At 43.0% G+C, this 17,734-nt stretch overlaps 1 protein-coding gene across 2 annotated transcripts in view; it reads right to left on the reverse strand.

Moving 5' to 3' along the window:
* Nucleotides 1–3,291: 3,291 nt before the first annotated feature.
* il1rap (interleukin 1 receptor accessory protein) overlaps nucleotides 3,292–17,734 on the reverse strand; it is a 47,503-nt gene continuing 33,060 nt past the window's right edge. Inside the window, exons 8-12 of one of the 2 annotated variants that reach the window (XM_084019947.1) lie at nucleotides 14,450–14,579; nucleotides 14,098–14,246; nucleotides 13,090–13,233; nucleotides 9,027–9,170; nucleotides 3,292–4,060 (exon numbers count right to left, since the gene is read on the reverse strand). In XM_084019947.1, the coding sequence (XP_083876073.1) occupies nucleotides 3,327–4,060; nucleotides 9,027–9,170; nucleotides 13,090–13,233; nucleotides 14,098–14,246; nucleotides 14,450–14,579 (1,301 nt within the window). In that variant the 3' untranslated portion in view covers nucleotides 3,292–3,326. Of the gene's footprint in view, nucleotides 4,061–5,011; nucleotides 7,903–9,026; nucleotides 9,171–13,089; nucleotides 13,234–14,097; nucleotides 14,247–14,449; nucleotides 14,580–17,734 lie in introns of those variants that run through there. The other variant, XM_084019948.1, reaches the window with a different exon arrangement.

The raw sequence follows: 17,734 nt of genomic DNA on the forward strand, positions 1-17,734 counted from the left end.
TCTTGTGAATGTGGAATTTCCCCAAAAGTAAAATTACCAGCACAAATAATATAAATTTTCTCATTACCTTCAAAACATAGAATATGTATTTGATTGTATATGTATTTTTCCTGAAATGTAATTGTTACCTTTTTTCCTTTCTTAAATAATGTTGGACACACTTGAGACTTGCCTTGACAACATGGTTCAACTGTTAAATCACTGAAAATCTGGTAACAGTTATTATTGCATGACTGATGTTACTCTGTGTAACATTAGCCTGAATCAATTTAAAGGCTAAATACAGTTGTTTACCTTTAAAGGAAAGTTTTCATTGTGGGTTTTTCCATATTGCATTGCAATATTTAAGGGATCACACAGAACCAAAAGAGACTTGACTTAAAAAAAAATGACTTGTGTTTCCTCCCAAGATTTTGTGTAAGGTGGATTCACTGTGAGAAACCTGAAATACAAATCTGTATTTATCAAAAACTTCAGAGCAGACGTCAGGCAGCATATTTTCTAATCAGACTAGAAAATGATTTTGAAAAAGGATATATCTCACTTAGATTTTTCAGTCACATTTTTTTTTTAATAGTTTTGTTGTTGTAAAAATACTGCTACAAGTAAAAGTCCTGCATTGGAAATTCTACTTGAATACAAGAAGCCGTACACAAGTAAAATGCATTTAAATTATTAAAAGTAGGCAGGTGAGTTGTCATGAAATCCTGATCATACCTGCTCCCCAGAGGATGAACCATGTGTTAAGACCGTGAAACTGGATGCCAAGATGGCATCTATTCAGTCCAATGAGAATAGCCCAGTGCATAGCCTACCCCAAATAAATGTTTCTGTCGTCCTTGTTTACTTCCGGGGTATGTGGCCCTCTGTTTCTGCCACTGGACGCGTCCACAAGTTCCTGCTTGACAAAGGTCTTTAAGCCAATTTTCCCACCTCGAGGACATTTTTACAAGAATAAAACCTACCTCAAAAAATCAATCAGTATTGATGTTTGCAGTTCGAGGCGTCCTCTACGATGATATATGAGAAAAAATTCTTTTTAGGCTGCAATGGGGTTATTTGCTGCAATACCAGGAGTAGCCAGGCTGAGCAGTGGCGCTGTGACCAGTTGTTATTGTACTGTACATCCATGAGATGAACCCTTCACATTTAAATGACATGACCTTTCCTCTAGCACCACACTCACGACATTAGATCAATCACCAGGATGGCTGTAATTAAGGATTCTGCATGAGTTTATTTCTGGATGAATTTGAAATAATAATATTATTATATCTTAGTGAGCTGCATGGTAGTGTGGTCGCCTTACAGCGAGAGGGTCCCCGGTTCGATTCTCAGGTTGGGTTTGTGTTCCTTCCTTTGTGGAGTTTGCACGTTCTCCCCGTGTCAGTGTGGGTTCATTCCAGGTACTCCAGCTTCCTCCCACAGTTCAAAGTCCTGTCTGTCTCTACATGTCAGCCCTGTGATAGACTGGTTACCCGTCTGTCTCTATATGTCAGCCCTCTGATAGACTGATTACCTGTCTGTCTCTACATGTCAGCCCTGTGATAGACTGGTTACCTGTCTGTCTCTAATGTCAGCCCTGTGATAGACTGGTTACCTGTCCAGAGTGTACTCTGCCTTCGCGCAATGTTAGCTGGGATAGGCGACCCTGAATACAGGATAAGTGGTAGACAATGGATGGATTATATCTTAGCTTTATATTCCAAAGGAATAGCAGCAATCTGAAAAATACATACAAAGATTCAGGCTACGCAATATTTTGTCTTTTATGACATGACTTCATGTTAGTCCCTGACCAATCAAAGTTTGCCGTCTTCCACAACATGCATGATGTCATCCAAAAGAAGAACCAACTTCCAGGAACAAGAATGTAAACAACGAGAGAAGAACAGTTCCACCAGCAGCACCAACATCATTCCCCCTACGCTTTGCCATGATGACAGCTGAGTGCCAACTGAAGAGAGCTCTGCGCTCCTATTGGTCAATGTCACAGAAGGTGGATCACTCAACTGTATAGTTTTTGTTCCGCTTTTCCTTTAACCTGTACATCATTTGCACATTATTATCACAATACCTCATTTCTATTTAACTCAAAACAAAACAGCAGCATATTTTGCACACAGCCTGATGTATATTGTATATAATATGTTAGTTATACTGTAGTTTTCTGGTATATTTATATATATATTGTGATGTGTAAATGCACTGTATATTTACATTTGCTGGCAACTGGCTGCTGTAACCAAATCATTTCTCAGTTTGGGATTAATAAAGTCCATATGTCCGGTCATCTGTCTGTTCATCCATCCACTAAGACTAAACTTAATGAGATAAAATGATGGATTGTCATCTACTGGGCTATAAGCAGCTCATATTGTGTAGCCTGAACCCACCACTGGAATCTAGCCTCAGTTAATCAAAGGCTCAGTTTGGTTTTAGCTTCAGGGTGCAGCTTCTGGGACATTGGGTGCAGTCGAATAGTCTTTTTTGCTTAGGAAGGTTTCTAACTGAAGAAGTGACCCGGAAGTAAACAAGTGGCCGCCATGATAAGAGCTGTTCGAATTCTCTAAATGCAAAGGAAAGGAGCTCCAATGCTTCCTTTCAGAGCTCCTTTAGCATAGGATGCAACGGACCTTCCTATACGAAAGGAAAGGAGATTACGCCGACCCACAATTCTTTGCGAGAGCAACATTTAAAGTGCCACACACCTCGGCCGTTCATGAAAACAAACAATATGCCTATTTGCATATTTAACAATTACTTTAAAGCAGACATATAGTAATTGGAATAGTGATGATAAATGTGTGGACAGTGATAATTGAATGGTATTTTTTTTAATTATTATTTCAATCATGTTACAAATGTTTGACAAAAACGAAACTAAAACCACAAATGAAACGTAAATAAAGCAACAGGAAGGAGGAGCTGCTGGACCTGAAGCCGGTCAGTGAACCAGCTGCTTATAAAACCAACATGGGGAGAAGTGGACGATGCGCTTTTTGTAGTCCATTATTGTAGTTTCTCCAGCGCAGACGCACGTCAATCGCCGGTGCCAATCATCAGCTGTCAATCATCAGCGGCCGCGTTATAATGACGTAGTTTAGTGAAAGTCTGGTCGGATTCTCTGAGCACCGCGGTCGACTTTTCCTAAGTCCTTTTGAGTTCTCCTATCGCCTTTCCTTAACCCCGTGACGTTTTCCCCAGAGGTCAAGGAATAGGAGTTAGGAATAGGAGTTAGGACCTTATTTTTTGACTATTCGACTGCACCCACTGTAGCTGATTAGTGCTCTTTTAACATCAAGCCCTGCCCTCTTTTCCTTTCTTCACTCAGACCTGGGTCCAATCATCTGCTGGCAGGTGGGGAGGGCGGAGTCAGGGGCAAAGTCTGAGACAGGCTCGTGGTTGGAGTCTGGCATTGGAGTAGGTTCTGTTTCAGGGACAGGGTCTGAACGAGTCTCACTTCTTTCGTGTGACAACTGCTGCATCTCTGTTTGTACTGTTAGCCCCACCCCCCTGCCCTCCACCTGACCAACAAACCCAGCACACCCGGAGCAGCTGGTTCTGTGCTGAGACAAGCCCCCCCTGCTCTTCACTCTGTCCCTTCCTCTGGGTGGGGCCAGCCTGTTTCTGCGGTTATGACTTGCTCTCTCTGTCCAGTTGTGGTTCTGGATCCATTGGACTCTCTGCAGCGCTAGGGCGGCGAGGTCCGAATGGGATGAGGTGCTGTCAATCAACCTCCTGCCCAGAGCGAGTGGCCTGACAGGCAGCGCCAGCCTCAGTCTCAGCCAGAAGCGTGATTGCCGCGGTTCCGATCGACTCCCTCGCCACGTCACGATGGTGGCGGCGGCCTGTCGGAGCTGCGCCGCCTCCACACATGGCAGTTTACTGATGGAGCGATAAACTATAGCCACGACGGAGGCCTGGTGGCCATGTCGGAGGTACAGACTCAAACGACACTCCAGGAGGCTGAAGCTCTTTTCTGCCAGGAAGTTGGGGCTGAGGATGAGTAGGAGGCGGCGGCTTCGCTGCATCGAGTGCAGGATGGCCTCTGATAGGTCTGACAAAAGACAAACAGGAAGTCAGGAAGAGCTAAGAGAGGAAACACACCATATACAGTGTACTAATGGCCTTTTTTCCAGAGTGAAACAGTATACTTATGTTATTGTTCTCTTTCTCATGTGGAATGGGCCTTCTATTACTAGTACTACTACGACTACGTCAGCTTCCCTTGAATAAGCATACGAGATATCTTCCACCTGGCAGAATGTACTTGTTAAATTTTGACCAATGTGGCCATGGCTAGTTGTAACATTAAACAAATACAATATTAACTGTGATATGACTGAATAAACTTATTTCAAAGGGATTAACTGTTTTCTACTGAAAAATAATTTAGGGTATTTATATCTGGTCTGCTGGTGAAAGAGGTTCAGATGAGGTTAGAGGAGTCACCCCCTAATGGCCAGTAGAGAGAATGCAAATTTAAGGCACTTCTGGGTTGGCTTCACTTTTTTAAACTGGAGGTTGCCACCTTGGAGTAAGTAGTTATTATTAATAATATTAATAATACCTAATAACAGCACATAGATTCTTCACTTGAATCATCTCATTCGTCCCAAACACAGCTAGTGATCCACTGACTCTTTGTCAAACACTAACAGGACATGTTAGCATGCTATTGTCCATATCATTGAAATATAATAATAAAATGGACAATTACAATATTTACATTATAAGAAAATGGTGATTGTTGTTAGTTGTTATGGTGACAACACAGATGGGATGGGGAATGTGTTGTTGCATCTCAAATGAATGTGAATTTTATGGACAAGGAAGTTGAGTTTTAGACATCTGGAGACTGTGAGCTCATGTAAAACTTCTGTACAAATTATATTTTCATCCATATGTGCATTATGATTTCAACTACATGCATGTGTGTATCAGTGGAAATGGGAGTCATGAAAAGAAAAACATTAGAATGAATGATGAAGGTGACAAATCATTAGATTAACAATTCATTTATTTGAAAAAAATATAGATGAAATACTGAAAACAGCTAAAAACAACATTCAGAGCATAAAAAAGTGCAGGATGCATTCTCCCATTACAATCATGTTATTAAGTGTTAAAGATGATATATTATACATATACAGAACTAATACAATTGGAAAACAGAGATGAATAAAAAAAATACTTGACTGTTACTTTAAAATGTTGCAATTACTCTGAACACTTTCTAAGTTTTACTCTGTAAATACCTTGTTGAATAATATTTCAAACATTGCAGTACGGACATGTAACATTTTATAGCTGCGGTGTTTATAAAGGATATTGCATATTATTGAAAATCTCCCTCTACGTAGATGACACCCAACCTTATCTGTGTTTACTTGGTTTTAAATGGAGACCCCAAGATATCCTCAAGAAAAAAAAATATAACAAAAGTTAAGCAACCACCACAGCTGAGTGTTGAAGTGTATTAAAATGCAGTTCATATAATGGCCACTAGGTATTGCTGATAGAAAAACATATCTGATTGTACTGAGGTGAATGAGACAACCAACTTTTCTACCATAGAATTATTTTTATTTTTTTTGTCTTCAGAAAAATAGGTCCATTAAATTCTGGACCAAGGAATTGGAGATATCGAATGAATGACCATGTGATGTTTTACTCTCGCAAACCTAATTAATTTGCTCTTTTGTAATTTGAATAACTCTCCTAAAAATAAATAATAAAATAAACATTGCGAGACAGGGCATGGTTTGGTGGAGGTCTGTGCTCTCAAGAGTGGCCTTCTAGAAGCGTCTATGATGAGATATCTCATGATATGATGATTCGTTTCACCCTTAGCTGTTATATGATATACAACAAATACTGATAATATATGCTACTGTTCTCGGTGGACAAGTACAACTGAGGTCATCTAGATGAATCTGAGTTCTTTGAAAGGTTTGTCTTACTTCAGATCAGTGCACTTCACCTCATAAATGTGTAAGAAGATGTATATATTGACAGGTGTCTCAGACCATCAGCTGCTGTGTTTGGTTGCTTTTTCTAGAAAAAAAGTAAGAGGTAAACAAACAGAAACAACCAAACCAGACTTCTAAAACAATGTTCTGTAATCTGGACAAACACTACAGTAAATATAAAATACCCTGTGGTAATAATGGATAGTGTGCAGATTAAATGAATGATGTGATATATGGGGATGATGCTGATAATGAGAGGACGACTAACACCGAAGCTTGCTTCCTTCTCTTTGTCTCCAGAACTGCTGATGAATGTTTCTAAATGAAAGGTCGAATGTGAATGAAATGAAACAGACCGAAACAGACTACAGGACAAAGACTATATTGCCAAGAGTATTCACTCATCCATCCAAATAATTATATGAAAATATATGAAATAAAAATAATCAGGTGTTCCAATCACTTCCATGGCCACAGGTGAATAAAGCAAGCACCTAGGCATACAGACTGTTTCTACAAACATCTGTGAAAGAAGTCCAGTCCTGAAATTTCCTCGCTCCTAAATATTCCACAGTCAACTGTCAGTGGGATTATAACAAAGTGGAAGCGATTGGGAACGACAGCAATTTAGCCAAGAAGTGGTAGGCCACGTAAAATGATGGAGCGGGGTCAGCGGATGCTGAGGCACATAGTGCACAGAGGTCACCACCTTTCTGCAGAGTCAATCACTACAGACCTCCAGACTTCATGTGGCCTTCAGATTAGCTCAAGAACAGTGTAGAGAGCTTCATGGAATGGGTTTCCATGGTGATCAGCTGCATCCAAGCCATACATCAGCAAGTGCAATGCAAAGCATGGGATGCAGTGGTGTAAAGCACGCCGCCACTGGACTCTAGAGCAGTGGAGACGTTCTCTGGAGGGACCAATCACACTTCTCCGTCTGGCAATCTGGCGGTTGCCAGGACAACGGTACTTGTCTGACTGGGGATGACCCCTTCCTGTTCCAACATGACTGTGCACCAGTGCACAAAGCAAGGTCCATAAAGACATGGATGAGAGAGTTTGGTGTGGATGAACTTGACTGGCCTGCACAGAGTCCTGACCTCAACCAGATAGAACACCTTTGGGATGAATTAGAGTGGAGACTGAGAGGCAGGCCTTCCCTTCTAACATCAGTGTGTGACCTCACAAATACACTTCTGGAAGAATGGTCAAAGGTTCCCATAAACACACTCCTAAACCTTGTGAAAAGCCTTCCAGAAGAGTTGAAGCTGTTATAGCTGCAAAGGACCAACGTCATATTAAACCCTATGTATATTATATTAATAATGGGATGTCACTTAAGTTCATATGCGAGTCAAGGCATGTAAGCGAATACTTTTGGCACTATAGTGTATCTGTGGGCTCAGTCCGAACTAAGTGATATTATGTAACATGTCTGTCCAGCTCTGTCGACACTGAGACAGACGTTGTCCTGGCTATGTTGCAGAGTTGAGGACTTTCTGCGGGTCTTTGATGGTGTTGCTGATGAGGCCAGTTTGGGAGTTTGTGCTGTTCTGACTGTGCAGCCTCATCAGGGCCACCTCCTTACTGCTTCCCTCTCCCTCCCTGCTGTCGACCCTCCTCACAGGTAACTCCACCCTCAGCCTCTTCCAGAAGCGGGACGTCAGCTCCCTGGACTTGTCCCCCTGCCATCGGACCAGTGCCAGGGCCAAGCGGGCCCTCCTCAGCTCCCTCACCCAGCCCTGCCTCCTGACCGGCTTGTACTGGACCAGGATCACCCGCAGGTGCCCGCCACGGGCCATGCCGTCGATGCCCGCCTGCAACTCCAGCAGGGCCTGGGAGCCCCGGGAGGCGTAGCCCGGGCTAAGGACCACCAGGAGGCGCCGGCTACGAGCCACGAAACTCAGAGTCTCATCTGTGATGGCTGCAGGGGAGAGACGGGGTAAATGAAGGGAGGACGTGGCTTTCTTACAGGGAACAGCAGAAGGAGTAAAGGGAGGAGCAGCAGGAACAAGTACCAGAAGTAGAAGTAGAAGACAGTCCGAGTAATGTCCCATTGTATGTGGAAGAGCCTGCAGATAATCTGGATTAAGGTGCTGGATTTGATCAATCAGATTATTGGTGGAGCTCTCCCTTAATCTTAAATCAGGCATTTTTTAAAATGTACCCAGATGATTGATTTTGTAACTTCAAAATTACTTCAAATGTGTTTAGTATTGTTTTTTGGAGGTTAACGATGCATCAACCGCTCTTGGAAGAAACAAACAAACCAGCTCCTGAAAGGAATGAGTTCTGGACTTTTAAACCATTTTACAAAAAACAAACATGATTCATTTTGGAAAATTTGGAATGTCTTTTACAATTTCCTGGAGCATAATGACATTCGATGAACAGAATGAGGAACTAATCTGACCATTGTTGCTGTGATTATTATTATTATTATTCTAATCATCATGAAAATATATTTTTATTATTGTTTTTTATCATCTTATGTTTCATCTTTGCTTTTCTTGTTGCACATTATTATTTGCAATGTTCTGCAAGGTATTGCGCGTTATTTTGTTGATGCCCTCTCCATTATTGTCTCCCTTTTCATGAAAGACAATAAAGAGATGTTGAAAAGTATAAATATAAAATAATATAAAAACAAGTAACGTTCCAGATCTAAGATCAGCTCACGTTATTTAATGCAGACTAAACTGTCAACTGGAAGGAACTGTCTACTAAGAAGTCGAAGAGGTAGCAGCAACAACACTGAAGTGCAAATATCAAGAGTACTAGGAGTAATACTAGTAGTTGAAGTAGCAGCAGTAGTAGTAATACTGCTAATAGTAGTAGCAATGGTAGTAATAGTAGTAGTTGTTATAGTAGTAGTAGTAGTAGTAGAAGGAGCAGCTTATCAGTAGTAAGAGTTGTAGAGTGATTATTAGTAATCAACAGTAGTAGAAGTAGCAAGACTACTAGCAGTAATACTACTAGTAGTAGCAAGGAGTAGTATCACCAGTATCAGGAATTCTAGCAGTATAACCAGTACATGTGAGTACTCACTCCCTCCCGGCAGACTGTCTCTGTCAAAGATGCACACGGAGTACCCGAGCTCGTTCTCCAGCACGCTGCGCAGCGTCGACAGCACAAACTGCTCCTCCTCGCTGTTCCTCGCATACGAGATGTACACGTCATACTGCTTATCATCTACACACACACACACACACACACATACACACACACACACACACACACACAATTGATTATAGATAAGGAGACTTCCGTTATCTGCACAGGAAGCCAAGTCAGAACATTTGCGATGTAAATGTCAGAAAAACTCTGATCTGAACTCTGATCCGATGCGGAGGAAGAACATCGGTCAGGGTTTTAGTTTGAGTTTTAAACCATTCAGATCTCATTCAGATCTCACACAAAGGATTTCAAACGTGACAGTGTGTCCACGGAGACGCCAGCATCTGATTCAATCAAAGAATAACTCGTAAATATGGGTGAAAAATGTGAAGCCCCCAAAGTGGCTAAAGAGGATCAAATTATTAGACATGCATAATCATTTGTGTTCACTCATTTGTGTTCACATCCATTTGCGTGTGCACACAAGATGTAAATTTGCACTCACAAGATCATTTCTGTACACAAATTAAAAACCTCCATGCATAGGATAATTACTTATGCAAAGAAAGTGCTTTGAAAGCTTTCAAGCACAAGAGAATTATTCACTATGCTTCTATGCTACTCACAGCATAGAAAGATAATAATAATAAACTTATAGTATTCTCAAAGACTCACAAATCTCGAACCTCAGAGCGGATAATTTTCCTGCTACAAGGTTTGAAAACCAGTCTGGGAATCTTTGTCAGGTTATACATTTACACTACATTTACATTTAGCAGATGCTTTTGTCCAAAGAGACTTACAATAAGTACATTTGTCGAAAGAAAGAAACCACAACATATCATTGCCAATTATGTTATGGTTATGTGTTGTTTGTCTTTCAGTGTGAACAGCTTTGACATAAATGTTCTGGTGGCTCCACGGTGTCTTACTGTTTGAGGGAATGATCAATTAAATCTGGCAACGTGACGAACAAGTTACATAAGTTTAATAATCGAAATGCTCCGGCTGCAGCCAGACAGAAGGAATTTAGTGTCAGGACATAAAAAAACGACGTGGTGGAGGTGAGGCCGCAAAAACAAATCTGCAGTTTTATGACTTGGTTTTTCTGTCTGCTGGTGTGTTTTTCACATCGGAGGGTTCATCATGACACTGAATGATAATATAGAACAGAATGAGAGAAGACTACTGGGTTGTTACAAGTGACATTGTTAGGCCTATTTAAGGGGGCTGGAGCTACCCTAAATTGTTCCCAAGCCCCCCCAAATAATTTGGCTTTTTTATTGAGTTTGAGGATTAAAGCATCGTAGTCTGTAGAAAGAATATACTTTAGGAAGCAGTGTTGCGAGTAAGGCGTTACAAAAGTAATGCATTACTGTAATGCATTACGTTTTGCTGTAACGCGGTAATGTAAGGCATTACAACAAAAAAAAAACTAGTAATATTTTACTCGGTACAAATCTCAGTAACGCGCGTTACAATGCATTTTAAACCCAAAATCAATTGACTCTACATTCGCGATCGTGAGATGGGCATACGCTCCACTTTTGGAAAAGTGTGAAAGCCGGTCCGTGTAACTCTTACACTATGTTAATTAAGCGCTGTTGTTAGCAGGCTCCATGAGCTGGACACCGACTCACGGAGCGGCTCCCGGTCGGTCAGAGCGCAGCCGACCTGGCACACCGAGGATCAACAGCTGAGGGGTGGCGGCGAAAAGGCGGAGGCTCCGATTCTCCCCGTCGGTTTTGAACCGCTTCTATGTCCGCGTCATAACGCTTTAGGTGCGAGTTTAAAACAGTAGGTTTACTTCAAAACGCGAGCGTCAGACGCTGTCAGAGCGTTTATGAACAGTGTTTTAGAGCTCCCCTAAATGTCTCAGGTAGGCTTTCAGGTAATTTCGCAGCAGAAAAATGGCACTGTTATTTCATCCCCGAATCCCATTCATGAACACAATATCTAATATCAGTTAACGAGTCGTTTTCCGTTTTTTAAACGAATAACGGGATACGAGTCATTTTCCGTTCTTTTATTTTGAAGCGAAAAACATCACATCCTGCTGTGTAATGAGCTGCATTGAACACAAGAAGATCTATTGAGAACAAAAAATCCATATTTCCTTTTATTTTGGCGAAAAGTAATGCAAAAGTAATGTAAAGGTAGTGTAATGCCTTACAATTCAAAGACAGTAATATTTTAATGTAACTAATTACTTTGAAATTACAGTAACAAGTAATAAATAATGCATTACGCTTTTGAAGTAACTTGCCCAACACTGTGAGGAAGAAACATTTCTGTAAAACCAATTGTCTTTTTGTTTTTTTTCTACACACTGTATCCTCATTTTGTTGAAATTAACACAGAATAAATAAATACAAAATACAGTTATTTTATGTTATAACTGTCTTTAAAATCAGTCTTGGTTTATTCTACTTTATGACAGAAACATGACTGAGCAGAATCCCACTCTGATTGAGGGGCCGTCCAGACGAAGCCAAACAAACTTTTTTTCTCCGTTTTGCCTTGGCGTCGTTTCAAGAAATTCTGCGTCCAGACGAATCCACTGAAAACGACTCAGCGCGCTGTAGTACATATTCCAGGCCCTTATGCGGCGCTGTTTCTGCTACAAAAATGCAGAAGAAGAGACGGAGCATGACCGGATGTTTGCCGTTGCTGTGGCAACACGTGAGAGCTACGGCTAATCTCCGCCCGACCACCCGATCAATAAACACCCATAATATGACAATTTGGCCCGTATAAATAAAACCAACAATAAGCACCAACAGCCGTCACCCTAAGGACCTTGACGAGGCGTTGTCACACGTTGGGATGGATTATTTAAATAAATGCCTACATTCATGGGAAGTTAGCTAGCAGTTGTTTGTTAGCATCGTAATAAAGTAGCATATCTGCAACTTTTTTCCCGGAATATTGCCCCCCTCTCTCGGCTATGTTTTTTTTCATACAGTGGCCCTGATACCCCTGATAAGAAGTCAGGCTCGAGAGTCGAGGGGCAGGCCGATGACGTCAGCGTATTCGTTTTCGCCGTCTACACAAAAACGAACACGAAACGGAGGGGTGCCGTTTTTTTCTTTTGCACCCTGAGAGCTGGTTTCAAAAAAGTGCGTTTTCACGCCGCGAAAACGCCGGATTCCTATGGACGGCAGGGCGAAACGCACAAGACTTCTGCGTTTACGCACTGAAAACGTTTTCGTGTGGACAGGCCCTGAACCTACAGGACAGTAACTGGTGTAATTAAAGTCCATTCTTTAGACCTGCAGCTTATCTAATGGAGAGAGGAATTAGATACGCTATCACTTTAAGACACATTTACATAATCAGGTTCTAAGCATGCAGCTTTAATGTGTCTAAAAGTTAACATGACAGTAACTCTTGTTCAACACAAGAGAATGGAGGAAGACCTTGTCTGTTGCTTTTTATATGTTACTAGCTTCTCCTGGGGGCTAAGCCCCCTGTCTTTAAAGCCTAGTGACGTCCCTGGTTGTTGCTATTAGATGGACAGAAAACACATCTGCTTTCTCTATTAAGGGCTGTCTACTCTGCAACACGTTGCCAACTGGAATCAAATTAATTCCCGATATAAAACTGTTATATAACAACAAAAGTTAAGTGTTGGCTAAAAGAAAAACAAAGATCAAGTCTTCGTGTTCTGGTGTTATATTTAATAATATACAGGCATGATTATATTAGTGTCCTGTGTAATGTAGGTTTTATATCCCATTATGCGGATTATACATATGCATTTTATTAATGTGTAATTAATGTGTAAGTTTTAGCATGTTGATCATTTCTATAATTTTGTTGCTGATTATGATGTTCATGTACAAGCCCAACTAGGGGAGTTGAAAGAGTTGAAATTAGCAATAGCTGTAAATTCTCTGCACAGCACATCAGTTGCATTCTTTGTATTGGAACTTTGTTTAACTGTATCGTGTAATTCTATTCTATTCTATCCGGGGTGTCACCTGTCACTCACCTGTGTGTCTCTCATCTGTGCCGAACCAGGACCGGTAGAACAACAGCAGCTCCAGCCAGAAGATGTGATAAACCACGAAGAGGAGCAGCATGAGGACCAGAGTCACGCCGAAACCACAACCCAGCTCCACCAATGGCAGCGACACTGACACGGAACAAACACACTCAAATGTCAACAGCAGATACAGGAAGAACAGTAAGATAGGATAAAGGATATTTTATAAAAAGTGATCTTTGTCTGGGAAAGATGGTCTTTGCCTTCATTAAATCTTTTTAGTTCTTTAATACACCTTGCGGTGCAACCTGGACACATCAGAGATGGACCCAGGGTCATCAGGTCTTTCGGGTCTTAGCATCAGAAACCCTCAATTTGGGGTGATCAAGCCCCGACACACATGAACCCTCTTCATCCAGACCCAGCATGAAGACTTTTCAGAGGCTTCCAAGATTTTCCCAGAGTTTCTTGTGGCTCTTCTTCATTGCAGTCCACTTATGCCTAAGAGCCCCAACATTCCTGGCAGTCCTGCAAAGCCCCTGCAGCCCACTTTGATAGACTCACAGTGGGCCTTCTAACTCCTTCCCTCTGACAATCTGCCACCAGCTCAGCCTATTTTTCTCTCTTTCGATCTTGTGCCTCGTCCAAGAGACAGTAAGTTCCAACATCACCACTTGCTTTGCCCCGAGTGGCCATCAGGACGATGTTCTTGCAGGAGCCACCTGCATCCGGCACCAACGTTGCCGTGACCATAATGTCATGTATAAATGCACTGATCGGGGGTTGTCTGGTACCAGGACCTCTGTACGAATGACAACTGGCGGGAAAGAATGGTTTTGCAGGCAATGTGGTTCTCATTATGTTGTGTTCGGCTCCTGACAATTAAAACAAATTTAAATTCGTGTCCATGTACACAAATCACTAGATTTCCATTTTCATGAGACTGTTGCTATTCTAGTAACTGACTGAATATGTTCATATGCCGGTGCAGCAGAGCGGACGGGAAACTCTCACCCTCCTCCACCAGCTGAGCTCGGCGGGTATCGTCGCCCCTCTCGTTCCTCACAGAGCAGTTAAACTCCCTTTTCAGGTCTTCAGACTGGAAGTCCTGGATCAGCAGTACACTCTCCATCGTCCGGTCCCCATGGTCGTCCTTCACCTGCCTGCACACAAATCATACATCTCACTTTAAAACACAGACTGCCTGAATATTTAGTATCCCAAAATCCAGTATGTTTGAACATGATTTAGTGGACAATCATATTGTTTGACTGTTTGTTTGAGGTCAGTTCATGTTTAGGGACAGTTACAATTATCTACAAGACTTCTATTTAACAGATTACTGAGCAGAGCAGATGTATTCCACCTCTTGGTTTGGGAGAACCGTAGATGGTCGGCCTGTTTATCCAGCGTCTTTCCATCAACCGTCCACCAGATGTCCCATGAGGAGTTCAAGTAGGGGAACTGAGCTGTGCAGACAAGCCGAGCCTCCGTGTCTGAGAAAGAGGACAATAATACAGGAAAACTTCATTTAAAACAGATGACATCAGTAGAGCTGAACCTGAAAATTAGAGCTGGTATAAACATCATGATATGAGGAAAATCCTGTGTATTTAGTCTCATCAAATCATTAACACAAGCACAATCCTGAAACACTGGTCTGCTGCCACAAACACGTATGTCTTTTGTACTAATTTGCGCCTCTTTGCGGTCGTTGGTGTCTGTTTGTGTTTCCGTGTGTCACAGTCCTTACGAAATGAAGCTCTGGTCCAGGGGTCCCATGTGCCCGGTTCATGGACACTTCTGAATTTGGACAGGAGGCGCTCTAATGAATGTCCTACTACTATTCTGTTATAAAACAGACGAGTTAACATGATGTTCCACAGCTTTAGAAACGCTTGATCCTTTCGCTTTTGATCAGCAGACTGTTGTCAATGAGAATAATGCATCAAACAGTGAAGCTGATGAATGTTTAAATTGCAATCCTGCTGTTGACAAACTGCTTCTTCTATCTGCTTTCAAGGTCACATATTATACTGTTTTCATCAATTTCACACAGCTGTCAGAGTTCCAACAACACTGTATTCGATATGCATTGCCCCAAACCCATCTGTGGTCCTGAATTTCAGCTGTCTAAAAGTTGCTCAAATGAGCTCTACTGAGAACATGCTGCTTCTGTGTCTGCACCTTTAAATGCTAATGAGCTCCGTCTGTCATGCCTACCTGGAGAGGAGACGACGCCGCTTGCGCTACGCGGCAGCATGCGGCAATGTTTACGTGGATGTATCTGGAGCTATGGCTTGCCTATGTGGCTCAGGTGAAGTTGCTGGGGCCCATATTGTGGGGACAGATCCTTTTACTAGGGTCAGTGTCGAGGCAAAGCCAGCTTTGTACTGACCCTCGTTACTGAAGCAGCCCGATGTGAAGTGGTTAGCACACACATAGAAGCTAACACGGACCGTAGCCGTAACAATGAAACGCAAGAGACCAGACCCGGACCGCCGTGCACGGCGCTCTGTCGGACACACGCCCCCGGGTTCCGTCCGACCGGAGGCAGCAGAAGACGCACCAGAGCGCGTGAGACAGAGGGAGGAGTGTCTCCAGCTTCACCTGCACAGGGATTTATTCACGGAGCACCAGCCGGATCACCCAGTGCCATGACAGGTAAGTTGGGCTGCACTCTCCGTGCACGCTGTGGGTCCGTGCGCGCTGTCTGCCCGTGCTCTCCGTGCCGCTCTCGTGCGTGCTCTCAGTGCACGCTATGGGTCTGTCGGTCGCGCTCTCCCGCGCTGTCTGTCCGTGATGTTGGTCCACACTCTCCATGCTTGCTGTGGGTCTGCGCGTGCTGTGGGTGCGTGCGTGCTGTCGGTCAGTGTAGGTCCGTGCTGCTGTCAGGCTGGGCTGTCAGTCCTGCTGTCGGTCTGTCCATGCTCTCGTCAGCGCTCTACATGGATCTGTCTGCTTGCCGCTGTCTGTCCGCTTTCTCCGTCCGCGCTGTCGACTCTCAGCGCTGTGTTGCGAAACGCCGCCCTTTCGGATCCCCTATCATCATGCAGAGGAGTTCGGGCTTATGCAAATGACTCCATTTGTTACGTAACGAAAGGAGCTAAATCTGAACAGCCTGTAGGAGCACCGTTTTACCAGAGGGTGGGCTTCAGAGACCATGCAGGAATTGCTTGTTTTCCTCATCCTGGGAGTTGGCTCAGGGAGGACCAGTTTATAGGTGTAGAGACCAGAGAAAACCTGTTTTTCATAATATGGCCCCTTTCAAGAGTTTCCACCTTGATTTTTTTCTATGCTACAGTATATAAAGTGTCAATGAGAACTCTGATATAAATCTGATGTAATATAACATGTGACGTGTCTTTGATGACGAGTACATACTCGCTGTCAGTGGCTTGTTCTGTTTTATTGGATGAGCTCCCGCAGCCTCCACTCATCCTGTACGGGCAATTAACTTTGTGAATGTTGAAGCCCCTTTCGAGCTGCGTTCAGGAAAACCAATTTAAAAGACGTTGTTGGCAGGGAAGTTGCTGCCTCTCCATCACTGATGGATCTGCTTTATGTACTGGGAGTCCAGCTGAAGGTGGATGAGCTGACAGAGGTCCATAAAAACCCTGTAAACACGACCGGAGCACAGGCTATGAAGCTCCGGCTGCATTCACACTGTTTGAGCATCCACCTCTATCAAAAAAGCAGACTAAATATGGACGTAGTCTCCAAGAGGTCGCACATGGGTTTCTGAAAGGGTTGTGAAGCTCAGACTGGGCAACTCTGGTCATCGCCATTTTAGCAGCGACAACACAGTTGAACTCTCAAAATGGGCAAAGAGGGGAAGGAGCAGAGGAGAATGCTAGCAGCCAGGATCCAGCAGCTAACATCCAACAGCTAGCAACCAGCAGCTAACATCCAACAGCTAGCAACCAGCAGCTAGCATCCAACAGCTAGCAACCAGCAGCCAGGATCCAGTAGCTAGCATCAAACAGCTAGCAACCAGTAGCCAGGATCCATTAGCTAGCATCCAACAGCTAGCAACCAGCAGCCAGAATCCAGTAGCTAGCATCCAACAAATAGCAACCAGTAGCTAGCATACAGCAGCCAGAATCCAGCAGCCTGCGGCTAGCATCCAGTAGCTAGCAGCTAGCATCCAACAGCGAGCAACTAGCTTTTCTGAGACGAGGGCTGTATCCGAAACCGCATACAATACTGCTAGTACGTACTGATTTGGCCAAAATGTAGTATGCAGTATGCAGTATGCAAACAAAAGCAAAATCTGCAGTATGCGAAAAGTTCCCGGATGTCGTACTGATTCGGAGAATATTTCCAGTATGCATCCGACCAGTCTACTCTGCCTACTGTTTCCCACAATGCAATGCGCTGGAGCCTGGATAAATCGAGTAATGACGGAGCAAGAGAGCGTTTCCAGGGGAATACAAACGCCGAAGCTGGGACGAAAAAAAAAAAAAAAAAAAAGAAACGCCGGAGCAGTACGGCGTTTATATTTGTTTACATAAGTACAGTGCATAGGCTACTTGATTATTGTGACGAACGCTATATATAGGTACAATAGAAATCCAGGCTGTTGTACATATGAAATGAAAAAAAGTACTCTGTTAATTCAAACTTTTTTTTATTAATATTTGGTGATTTC

The sequence above is a fragment of the Eutrigla gurnardus genome (genome assembly GCF_963514095.1).
Source record: "Eutrigla gurnardus genome assembly, chromosome: 10".
Taxonomy (NCBI): Eukaryota; Metazoa; Chordata; class Actinopteri; order Perciformes; family Triglidae; genus Eutrigla; species Eutrigla gurnardus.